General features: G+C 48.9%; 1 protein-coding gene across 1 annotated transcript; it reads right to left on the bottom strand.

Annotated features, from left to right (window-relative positions):
• Positions 1–1,247: 1,247 nt before the first annotated feature.
• On the bottom strand, positions 1,248–4,972 carry LOC109770709 (uncharacterized). Its single transcript, XM_020329420.4, has 6 exons — positions 4,747–4,972; positions 4,046–4,120; positions 3,432–3,942; positions 2,419–2,807; positions 1,622–1,945; positions 1,248–1,499 (listed from the first exon to the last, which is right to left on the bottom strand). The coding sequence occupies exons 1-6, from the start codon at positions 4,891–4,893 to the stop codon at positions 1,314–1,316; spliced, it is 1,632 nt and encodes a 543-aa protein (XP_020185009.1). The 5' UTR covers positions 4,894–4,972; the 3' UTR covers positions 1,248–1,313.
• Positions 4,973–12,157: the final 7,185 nt, after the last annotated feature.

Consider the following 12,157-nt stretch of genomic DNA (forward strand, 5'->3'; position numbering starts at 1 on the left):
TTGGCTCGGGGCGTGGCGGCGCGGCGGCAGCAGACGGCGGCGAAGACGCGGGCTATGGGCGGCGGCGTGAAGGGGCTGCAGCAGCGGTGGTGCGCGGTGGGCTCCGGCGGCGACGGACGGCCAGATCTGGGCCAAGGCGGCGCGGGCCGAGGGCGGCGCAGGCTGCGGCGTCCGCTCCTACCGTGGTCGCGGGTGGTGGTGGTGGAGGCGCAGCAGCGGTGGCTGGTGGGCGTGCTGGTCGGGATCCAGGCGTCCCGCCGGCTGGACGGCGGCGGCAGCGCAGATGGGCTCCCCGGTGAGTTTTCTTGGTGGTCAGTGGCGGTCCTTGGGGATCCTCCTCGCCGGTGGTCGGGTCTGCGACGGTGGCTTTGCGCTGTTCTGTGACGGCTGCTGTGATGGGGCAGCACAGGGGTGTGTCCGGTGGGGAGGTTGGCTGGAGGGATGGGCAGCGCCGACGTGCTCGGGTCACCCGTCACTGGCACAGGGGTGTGCCGGTCCGGATGCGTCCGCTCCCCCACCTCCCCCTTTCCCCAGCCATGTGCAGGTTGTCGCAACTCCGGCGATGCTCAAGGCGGACCGTCTGCCGCGGGAGGTGTCCCTCTGGTACAAAGCTGGCCTCTTTGGATGGTCTTGGGGGTGCCTGGATGTTGGGAGGCAGCCCTAGTGGAGGGAGGCGTGGAGTTCGAGGGCGGAACCTGCGTCTCAGGTGCGGGCCGGTAGCCATGGCTTCGTGGGGGGCTTGGCTGCGGGTGGTGGGTGGAGCGGGGGTGTCGGAGGGGTGTGATCGCCGGGGTCCATCACTTGCCCAGTCCTCGTACTGGCCGGCGGCGGCGTCCACGGACGTCGTATCCTTCTTGAAGGCACCGTCGAGGGTGCTCCCACTCCTCCGTGTGGCTCCGGGTGAAAACTTGATCTTCGAACCGGACGGTGGCGGCTATCCGTGGTCGTACCCTTCTGGGAGGCACCGTCCTGGAGTCCTTGCTTCGTCATTGTCCGTCTCACCCCTCCTCGGTGGCTCCTAGTATTTCTTCTTGGTTCATCTCTAGTTTGCTTGGTTGTCGTCCGAGTGATGTGTCGGTGCCCAGCACCTTTGTATCTTGCCTTGGGTGTGTGCGGTGTGTCGTGGTGGGTGTGTTTGTATCGGTTCGCTCAGATGTATGTGGTGATGTTTGCTTTATAATATAAAGCGGGGGGGGGGGGGGGGGGGGGGGGGGGGGGCAACCCTTTTTCGGTATATGCATGTAACATCACGAAAGTAAACATGTAAGAACAGAGTAATGTAGCCCAAACCAATGCTCTCCCTTTGTATCGTTTCACACAAGTTCTGATCCAGAGTCATCATTGTTCTTTGTTCTAGTCTGAGCGATCACGGGGTCGACAGTGTGATGTTTGCACCCTCTGGGGCCATAGTGCTCTGAGCTCTTCCGCACCACCTTCCGACACGGAGCACAGTAATGAACTTGGCATGCCAAGCACAGGATGTGGTTGTTGTTCCCCATCTGCCCATACCAGAGTCAGTGTTTATTTCACACAAAACAAGCGAGTCAGTGAAGTCATTTCCCAACGCCAGGTGAAAAAATGATGAAAAAGGCTGATATCTGAAAAGCCAGAACAACTTTACCTTGTGATGTGGCTGGTGGCATTTCGGGCACGGATGTTGTTTGAAGCTGGCGGACAGTCTCGCTCTTGCTTCTTTCTGAACCTCGACATCTTTGATGAAATCAACAGCCCTGACATTATGTCTTCCAGCAAGGTCATAGTCAAACTGTTTACCACATTTCCTGCAAAGCATGTGGTTGCAGCCGGACACGCGTGTAATGGCGATACCACAATGCGGACACGGAATGGAAGAGCGGAGCACTTCCTTGATGCTAAATATTTCATTCGCCATGCTAATTATCATGCCAACTTCGCCTTTGCTCAAGCGGCGGACCTTTGCACGTTCCTGCGTAAAAATAAACACATTGATAATTGTGATCTCAATAGAAATCTCATTGTGTTGATCAACCGAACATATATTACTGGGAACGCACCATATTTTATAATAGCCTTAAGTACAAGATGTGTTACCCTCAAATCAAAAATTAGTATGTGCAAAGTTATTGTGTCCAAAATACTTGTATGCCTCTATCTAGACCAAAAGAAAAACGTTTTACGATGATAAATTCGAGAGGAGGACATGTCCAGCCATCTACATACTACACTCATCCCAAATTTGATCGTCCAGCACTTCAGCAGGGCACATGGTTCAATTCTCAATACTTACGGTTTTATATTTTTCATACATCCCTAAGTCCCTGTGTTCTATATGTCCTAAGTTGGACTTGAACCTTCACAGCTAAAATTTATGGCAAATCAGAATCTTTATTGTTTAGCTGCATTTCAAATAGAGCATGTCATGGTAGATCCATTTGCTACCTGTAAGGTAAGAAGTTTTTCTTCTGGAGTAAGAACAATGCAGCTCCTCCCTGTGTGAGAAAGATTTCTGCAGCGGGTGCAGAAGTTGAGGAGGCAATTGGAGCACAGGGCATTGTCCTCGTCACCCAGGCAAGCTATTCCACATCTTGGACAGTAAGCTACATCAGCCATTGAATCTAGAGCCTTCTGAAGTACCAACCTTTCCCACCATTCAAAATCTGCATCTCCTAACAACCTCTTCAATAGATTAGGAGGAATAATGCCTCCGCACTTGTCATCAGGGCACACCAATTTTAGTACTGTTCCTTCCTTGAGATGAATCCTTGAGTAAGTCTCCATGCACCTCTGGCAAAAGTAATGCTGGCATGGAAGCTTTACAAAATCAACGCCTGAGGGTAATCAAAAGACACAGATTTAGTTCTTACAAGATCCAGTCTCCTGACATGATGGAACTTAGATTGCCCACGATTAATTGATTATTTCGCAGAAGGGATTAACTATGGCAAGTTTAGGCTTTTGAATGGTTCCTTCGTTCAATTAGCAGAGGCTCAATTGTGTGCATAATTAGTGAAAGGCACACAATTGTGTGCATAATTAGTGAAACGCACACAATTGTGTGCATAATTGTATGCTGTACATAATTAGCAGAGGCTCAATTGTGCCTTGACGAATATGCGAAAAACGATATTTTTGTCAGGTTTAAAATGTTGTGCCTTGACGAGTATTAAATAGTTGAAACGAATTTTGAGCAAATATTTAGATTCTAGTTATGTGATACTTTTTCCAAATTGCGGCCAATATCGGCTTGAATTCGTGCTCGTTAAATCATGGAGCCCCAATTTGGCATCCAATGTATATATTTTCAAATGATGAATGGTAAGTCCTGAAAAATTTACTATGTGCAGAACACAGCATATTCAGACGAAAAAAGTAGAGATAATATAATGCAGAGCACAGTGCAAGAAATGAGCCCCAGGAAGAGTAGCCGAACATCAACTAGAGATTCAAGTTACCTGTGTACTCACTGAAGCAAATCCTGCAGGTATGAAGCCCGTGGAGAAAGGATTCATGGCATTGATCCTCATTGTAGCTGATCAACTGTTGAACGACAGACTCTGCAGACAAAATCTCTCCCACAACCCGAAAATCCACTTGACTGACCGCACTATGAGGCTGTCGTATGACTATTCCATTGTCAAAACCAAGATGAGAAAGCACAGAGCTCTGCAGCCAATGCACCCACTCATAAACAACTTCCTGTTCAGGTTGTTGCGCCCAGATCAAGTCGAGCATGTGACAAAGGGAGGAAACCTTCACATTATCCAACCATTGTACACCAAGAGTAAAGTATGGAGGATGATGGCTTGGGTACGATGGAGGCATGAGGCATGTCAGTGATAGTGGAGCCAAGTGCTCGATACTAAAGTTTTCCGGGAACTGGCTCTTTGTGTCATCATCATCATCACCCTGGAATGGCTCTACATATACACTGATACCATCTGGAATTTCACAGTACACCAGGATCTGCAAAGTATTGAAAACGGAAAAAGAGAAGTATCATTATTTTTGTGTGTCGATGATAGTTACTGATTCCTGGAAGTCTGGGACCAATTAAAAAAAGTTTTACCTGGAAAGACCGCGGTATAGCCTTTTCACCAAAGATGCGTATCTTGTCCCCATAAATTGCCTCCAGCGCTAACATCTAAGAAATAAGCAATATATCACAGAATAAGATTAGCGCGGCATTTAATTCAGTGTGAGAAATTTACATTCAAGTTCGAGGCAACCAATACTCATCTTCTGTTTCCGAACACGGGTTGTTTGGCATAAGAAAATTTGTGTGGTTTTTTGTCTTGAAGAGAAGAGTACTCCTATCCTATGAAGTAAACCAATTTGCTTATGAACACCATTCACATATTGTTTCCAAGGTCACAACTTCCTCTGTTCTAATATCCAGTCCAATTCTGAAACCAACTTTTCTAGACTATTGTATGCATGCTTTCAGTTTGGATCTTACAGTCAAGTCGCAGCTTATTCAAATCACAGCCTCCGCATCACACAAGAGAAACTACAAGACTGAATCCTGTTTTTCTGCTCAGTTACAGCGAAATTGCACTACAATAGACTTTTTATGCGCGACCTCTGTCTTCCACTGTTAGGGTTTGCGGTGCGAAATTACACAAGAGCTTAGGAAAAATTGTGCGCGATTTGGAGGACTCAGTGGACGCCGCGATCAGGAGAGGGGTGGGGTTTGCATTACGAAATTGGCCCAAGGATTTTAACGGCGACGAGGTTTAGGGTGAAGCACGGAGTTTCAGGAGGGGGTACCTCGTCTTGCTGGAGCTGGTCGTTGGAGCGCAGCTGCTCGTCGGGCAGATCGGGCTCCCCTCCCTCCTCGCGACCCCGCAGCGCCATCTCGCGGAGCATCCTCGCCGCCTCCGGCGAGAGGTCGTCGTCGCGGTGAGCGCTCTCCATCCAGGGCTCTGCTGCGGGTGGCGACTTGCGACGGTACGCTTACGGGGGAATTTAGAGACTTTTTTTGTTATAATTTTGATTGACGGCAGGAATTTTGCGTGTATAAAAGTGTGCTTCTGATTATCTTTTCAACAGAAACAAGAGAGATTGAAGTGAATATGTTGATTTCATTCATAGTCACGTTTTTTAACACTACACTAGAGTCAAAAAACGTCTTACATTATGAAACGAAGGGAGTAGAATATTCTAAGGATATTCACAGCTTTAATCTTGCTATGTTAGCAAAGGAGTGTTGGTGACTACTCTAAAATCGTGATTCTTTGTGTGCACGAGTTCTAAGGGCAAAATATTATCCCAGTGGAGATATTCTGAAATCTGGCCCAAAAAAGGTTCTTCGTTCACTTGGCATTGTATTGTAGCTGGTATTCAAACTTTTAGAAGAGGATGCATATGGCGTGTGGGTTCTGGTTCACACATTAACATTTGGGATGACCCGTGGATACCCACTAGTATGAACAGAAAGCCTATTACCCCTAGGGGGTATTATGCTAACAAAAGTCGATGAGATAATGACCCCCACACAGGACAATGGGATGAGGCACTTATTCACAACGTCTTTTTTAGTCGATGTGCATAGAATTCTACAAATTCCTCTTCATGTGGAGGCCGTTGAAGATTTTGTAACTTGGCAACATACAAGGACTGGGACCTTTTTCGTGCGTTCGGCATACCATGTTGAATTTGAGCATCAATTCGGACAACACTTGAATTGGACTAGCCCAAGTAGTGCCTCATTAAATGGAGTTTGGAAAGATCTTTGGAAACTGCGACTACCGGGGAAGATCAAACACTTTGGCTGGAAAGTGTTGAAGGGGGTTCTTCCATGCTATGGTGTCCTTGCTAATAGACATATTCCTCTGATCCCGCAATGTCCGATCTGTTCCACCGGATTAGAAGATATACAACATTGCTTGTTCACTTGTACCGGGGCACACGCAATTTGGACGGAGCTAGGACTATCACAGGAGATTGAACAGGTGGTTTGCCGGGACCGATCGGGCTCTATTAATCTTGACAGACTGATACAGATGCAGTCGTCAGTACATAACATTCCTATAGCTGAGCTCGTCCTTGTAGCAATGTGGTTTATTTGGTGGCAAAGGAGAATCCATACAAAAGGTGGGATAGTTCAGGTGCCTCAACAAGCAGCTATGACGATCCGGGTGCTAGCAACAAATTTTTTACAAGCAAACACTCCAAATCAGCCTACTTGCAAGCGGAGCCATGTATGGAAGAAGCCTGTCGTGGGAGCTGTTAAAATAAATGTCGATGCTTCTTTTCATGCGGATGGGTTCACGGGATCTTGTGGTGTCATTGCCCGTGACGACCACGGTAAGTTCCTAGGTGCAGCGACTCATCTGTTACCGCATGTGGCAAGTATAGAAGTAGCAGAACTGATCGCTATTCGATGTGGGTTAAATCTTCGAGCAAATCTGGGGTGCATGAATTTGGTAGTTGAGTCTAACTGTCTCAATGCACTTGAGGCCATCTCTGATCCAAACACATATATGGGAACAGGCGTACCAATCATAGCCGAGTGCTCCCTCCTAGCACTGGAGTTTGCTAGTATCAGTTTTGATCACTGTAGTAGAGAGGCCAATTCGGTCGCGGATGATTTAGCAAAACATTGTATTAGTTCTGGCAAGTCTGAAGCATGGGAAACTGTCATCCCTGACTTTATTCTTCACCATTATGTAAACGATCTAGCTATCATATGATGAATAAAGTTTGTGATGCTAAAAAATAAAGCTAATTAATTCCTAACACTCCCTTGGACAACACTGTTTACCGAAAAAGGCTTTCGCCCTGCTTTATAAATAAAGCAACCACCGAGCACAAAGTCAACAAAGTAACCATCAGCGAAAACACACACACACCGCCACCGCAGGTAAGGTCTCACAGACAAGCACACACACAACAAACGGGTTCAGCTGTGGGCACAGCACAACAAGCCCAACACACAGACACACAAGCACGCACAACACAAACGGTGGCGATGACGACGCAGGGAAGATCTAATCCGGCTCCGGTGGTGGTGGGGGAAGTGGTGGAGCCATCCGGAGAGCGATCGCGCGAAGCTGGGTGGTGATGGAGGTGATGGCGTCTCTCTCCCTGGGACGGCTAAGCGGCCGCCAAAGCTGCAAGTAACCAAACCATTTGAACAGAGCGTCAGTAGCGCGACGAAGAGGTATACACTGAATCAAGAGCCTATTCGTAACAATCCACAGCGTCCAGGCTAGCACACCGATGGTCAGCCACCTAATGTGGCGACATGAGGGTGGTGATGCCTGAAGTTCGGCGAAGAGAGCGGGGAAGTTGTTGTGGTCCCAACTACCGCCCACTATTTCGCGGAAACAGCTCCAGAGGAACTGCGCGGACACACAGGTGAAGAAGATATGGTTCGAATCCTTTTCGAGCCCACATAGCGGGCAACGCCCGTCCCCAGGGCCGTTGCGCTTCAAGACCTCCACGCCGAACGGAAGGTGGCCGCGGATCCATTGCCACAAGAATATTCTAATCTTCAAGGGGAGCCGGTGTTGGGGAACGTAGTAATTTCAAAAAAATTCCTACGCACACGCAAGATCATGGTGATGCATAGCAACGAGAGGGGAGACTGTTGTCCACGTACCCTCGTGGACCGAAAGCGGAAGCGTTATGACAACGCGGTTGATGTAGTCGTACGTCTTCACGATCGACCAATCCTAGTACCGAACGTACGGCACCTCCGCGATCTACACACGTTCAGCTCGGTGACGTCCCACGAACTCACGATCCAGTAGAGCTTCGAGGGAGAGCTTCGTCAGCACGACAGCGTGATGACGGTGATAATGAAGCTACCGGCGCACGGCTTCGCCTAAGCACTACGACGATATGACCGAGGTGGATTACGGTGGAGGGGGGCACCGCACATGGCTAAGAGATCAATGATCAACTTGTGTGTCTATGGGGTGCCCCCTCCCCCGTATATAAAGGAGTGGAGGAGGGGAGGGGCCGGCCCTCTCTATGGCGTGCCCTAGGGGAGTCCTACTCCCACCGGGAGTAGGATTCCCCCCCCCTTCCCTAGTTAGAGGAGGAGAGGAAGGGAAGGAGGAGTAGGAGAGAAGGAAAGCCCCCCCCAAACCTATTCCAATTCGGCCTCCTGCCCAAGGGGGGCGCACCAGCCCACAAGTGCTTCCTTCTTATGGCCCATAAGGCCCATAACTTCTCCCGGGGGGTTCCGGTAACCTCCCGGTACTCCGGAAAAATGCACGAACCACTCGGAACCTTTCCGATGTTCGAATATAGCCTTCCATGTAGGGGAACGTAGCAATAATTCAAAATTTTCTACGCATCACCAAGATCAATCTATGGAGTCATCTAGCAACGAGAGAGAGGAGTGCATCTACATACCCTTGTAGATCGCGAGCGGAAGCGTTCAAGAGAACGGGGTTGATGGAGTCGTACTCGTCGTGATCCAAATCACCGATGACCGAGCGCCGAACGGACGGCACCTCCGCGTTCAACACATGTACGGAGCAGCGACGTCTCCTCCTTCTTGATCCAGCAGGGGGAAAGGAGAGGTTGATGGAGATCCAGCAGCACGACGGCGTGGTGGTGGAAGTAGCGGGATTCCGACAGGGCTTCGCCAAGCGCTACGGGAGGAGGGAGATGTGTCACGGGAGGGAGAGGGAGGCGTCAGGGGCTGTGGTTGCCCTCCCTCCCCCCCCCACTATATATAGGGCCCCTGGGGGGGCCGGCCCTGGGAGATGCAATCTCCAAGGGGGGCGGCGACCAAGGGGGGGTGGCTTCCCCCCAAAGCCAAGTGGGGCGCCCCCCACCCCTAGGGTTTCCAACCCTAGGCGCAGGGGGAGGCCCAAGGGGGGCGCACCAGCCCACCAGGGGCTGGTTCCCCTCCCACTTCAGCCCATGGGGCCCTCCGGGATAGGTGGCTCCACCCGATGGACCCCCGGGACCCTTCCGGTGGTCCCGGTACAATACCGGTGACCCCCGAAACTTTCCCGGTGGCCGAAACTGGACTTCCTATATATAATTCTTCACCTCCGGACCATTCCGGAACTCCTCGTGACGTCCGGGATCTCATCCGGGACTCCGAACAACTTTCGGGTTACCGCATACTAATATCTCTACAACCCTAGCGTCACCGAACCTTAAGTGTGTAGACCCTACGGGTTCGGGAGACATGCAGACATGACCGAGACGACTCTCCGGTCAATAACCAACAGCGGGATCTGGATACCCATGTTGGCTCCCACATGCTCCTCGATGATCTCATCGGATGAACCACGATGTCGAGGATTCAATCAATCCCGTATACAATTCCCTTTGTCAAGCGGTATGTTACTTGCCCGAGATTCGATCGTCGGTATCCCAATACCTCGTTCAATCTCGTTACCGGCAAGTCACTTTACTCGTACCGTAATGCATGATCCTGTGGCTAACTCCTTAGTCACATTGAGCTCATTATGATGATGCATTACGGAGTGGGCCCAGAGATACCTCTCCATCATACGGAGTGAAAAATCCCAGTCTCGATTCGTGCCAACCCAACAGACACTTTCGGAGATACCTGTAGTGCACCTTTATAGTCACCCAGTTACGTTGTGACGTTTGGTACACCCAAAGCATTCCTACGGTATCTGGGAGTTGCACAATCTCATGGTCTAAGGAAATGATACTTGACATTAGAAAAACTCTAGCAAACGAACTACACGATCTTGTGCTATGCTTAGGATTGGGTCTTGTCCATCACATCATTCTCCTAATGATGTGATCCCGTTATGAATGACATCCAATTTCCATGGTCAGGAAACCATAACCATCTATTGATCAACGAGCTAGTCAACTAAAGGCTTACTAGGGACATGTTGTGGTCTATGTATTCACACATGTATTACGGTTTCCAGTTAATACAATTATAGCATGAACAACAGACAATTATCATGAACAAGGAAATACAATAATAACCATTTTATTATTGCCTCTAGGGCATATTTCCAACATTCCAATATATCGATCTTTATGTCTTGACCTTTTCGAGACTCCTCGTCATGTCCGTGATCTCATCCGGGACTCCGAACAACCTTCGGTACATCAAATCACATAAACTCATAATACCGATCGTCACCAAACGTTAAGCGTGCGGACCCTACGGGTTCGAGAACTATGTAGACATGACCGAGACACGTCTCCGGTTAATAACCAATAGCGGAACCTAGATGCTCATATTGGCTCCTACATATTCTACGAAGATCTTTATCGGTCAAACCGCATAACAACATACGTTGTTCCCTTTGTCATCGTTATGTTACTTGCCCGAGATTCAATCGTCGGTATCTCAATACCTAGTTCAATCTCGTTACCGGCAAGTCTCTTTACTCGTTCCGTAATGCATCATCCCGTAACTAACTCATTAGTCACATTGCTTGCAAGGCTTATAGTGATGTGCATTACCGAGAGGGCCCAGAGATACCTCTCCGACAATCGGAGTGACAAATCCTAATCTCGATCTATGCCAACTCAACAAGTACCATCGGAGACACCTGTAGAGCACCTTTATAATTACCCAGTTACGTTGTGACATTTGGTAGCACACAGTGTTCCTCTGGTATTCGGGAGTTGCATAATCTCATAGTCATAGGAACATGTATAAGTCATGAAGAAAGCAATAGCAACATACTAAACGATCAAGTGCTAAGCTAACGAAATGGGTCAAGTCAATCACATCATTCTCTAATGATGTGATCCCGTTAATCAAATGACAACTCATGTCTATGGCTAGGAAACTTAACCATCTTTGATTCAACGAGCTAGTCAAGTAGAGGCATACTAGTGACACTATGTTTGTCTATGTATTCACACATGTACTAAGTTTCCGGTTAATACAGTTCTAGCATGAATAATAAACATTTATCATGATATAAGGAAATATAAATAACAACTTTATTATTGCCTCTAGGGCATATTTCCTTCAGTCTCCCACTTGCACTAGAGTCAATAATCTAGTCCACATCGCTATGTGATTTAACACCAATAGTTCACATCACCATGTGATTAACACCCATAGTTCACATCGCCATGTGACCAACACTCAAAGGGTTTACTAGAGTCAGTAATCTTAGTTCACATCGCCATGTGATTAACACCCAAAGAGTACTAAGGTGTTATCATGTTTTGCTTGTGAGAGAAGTTTAGTCAACGGGTCTGCCATATTCAGATCCGTGTGTATTTTGCAAATTTCTATGTCAACAATGCTCTGCACGGAGCTACTCTAGCTAATTGCTCCTGAGGGAGTCCTGGACTAAGGGGTCCTCGGGTGTCCGGCCTGTTATCTATGGGCCGGACTGGTGGGTTGTGAAGACATGAAGGCCGAAGACTCTACCCGTGTCCGGATTGGACTCTCCTTGGCGTGGAAGGCAAGCTTGGCGATCAACTATGAAGATTCCTTCCTATGTAACCGACCCTATGTAACCCTAGATCCCCCCGGTATCTATATAAACCGGAGGGTGTAGTCTGGAAGGAATATACTCATTACCATAGTCATACAGGCTAGACTTCTAGGTTTAGCCATTACGATCTTGTGGTAGATCAACTCTTGTAACACTCATATTCATCAAGATCAATCAAGCAGGAAGTAGGGTATTACCTCCATAGAGAGGGCCCGAACCTGGGTAAACATCGTGTCCCCTGTCTCCTGTAACCATTGATCCTAGACGCACAGTTCAGGACCCCCTACCCGAGATCCGCCGGTTTTGACACCGACATTGGTGCTTTCATTGAGAGTTCCACTGTGTCGTTGATGAAAGGTTCGATGGCCCCTTCAATCGTCGATGGTGACGCTGTCCAGAGAGAAACCTTCCTCCCCGGACAGATCTTCGTATTCGGCGGCTTCGTACTGCGGGCCAACTCGCTTGGCCATCTGGAGCAGATCGACAGCTACGCCCCTGGCCATCAAGTCAGATTCGGAAGCTTGAACTATGTCGTGGACGTCCGCGGAGACCCGATCTTCGACGGATTCGATACCGCGATGATCGCTCCCCCTCGCTCCGATGAACATGACCTAAATCTGTCATCGGATCGCATCCAGGAGATGGTTCCTGTTGCTGCAACGGCCCTAGAACCGGAGCAGATTGTGCCATCCGAGGCCATAGAGTCCGCGGCGTTGGAGCCGCACACAGACTCAACACCCTGTAATATTTGCGTCAAC

Source organism: Aegilops tauschii, chromosome 2, assembly GCF_002575655.3.
Source record: "Aegilops tauschii subsp. strangulata cultivar AL8/78 chromosome 2, Aet v6.0, whole genome shotgun sequence".
Taxonomy (NCBI): Eukaryota; Viridiplantae; Streptophyta; class Magnoliopsida; order Poales; family Poaceae; genus Aegilops; species Aegilops tauschii.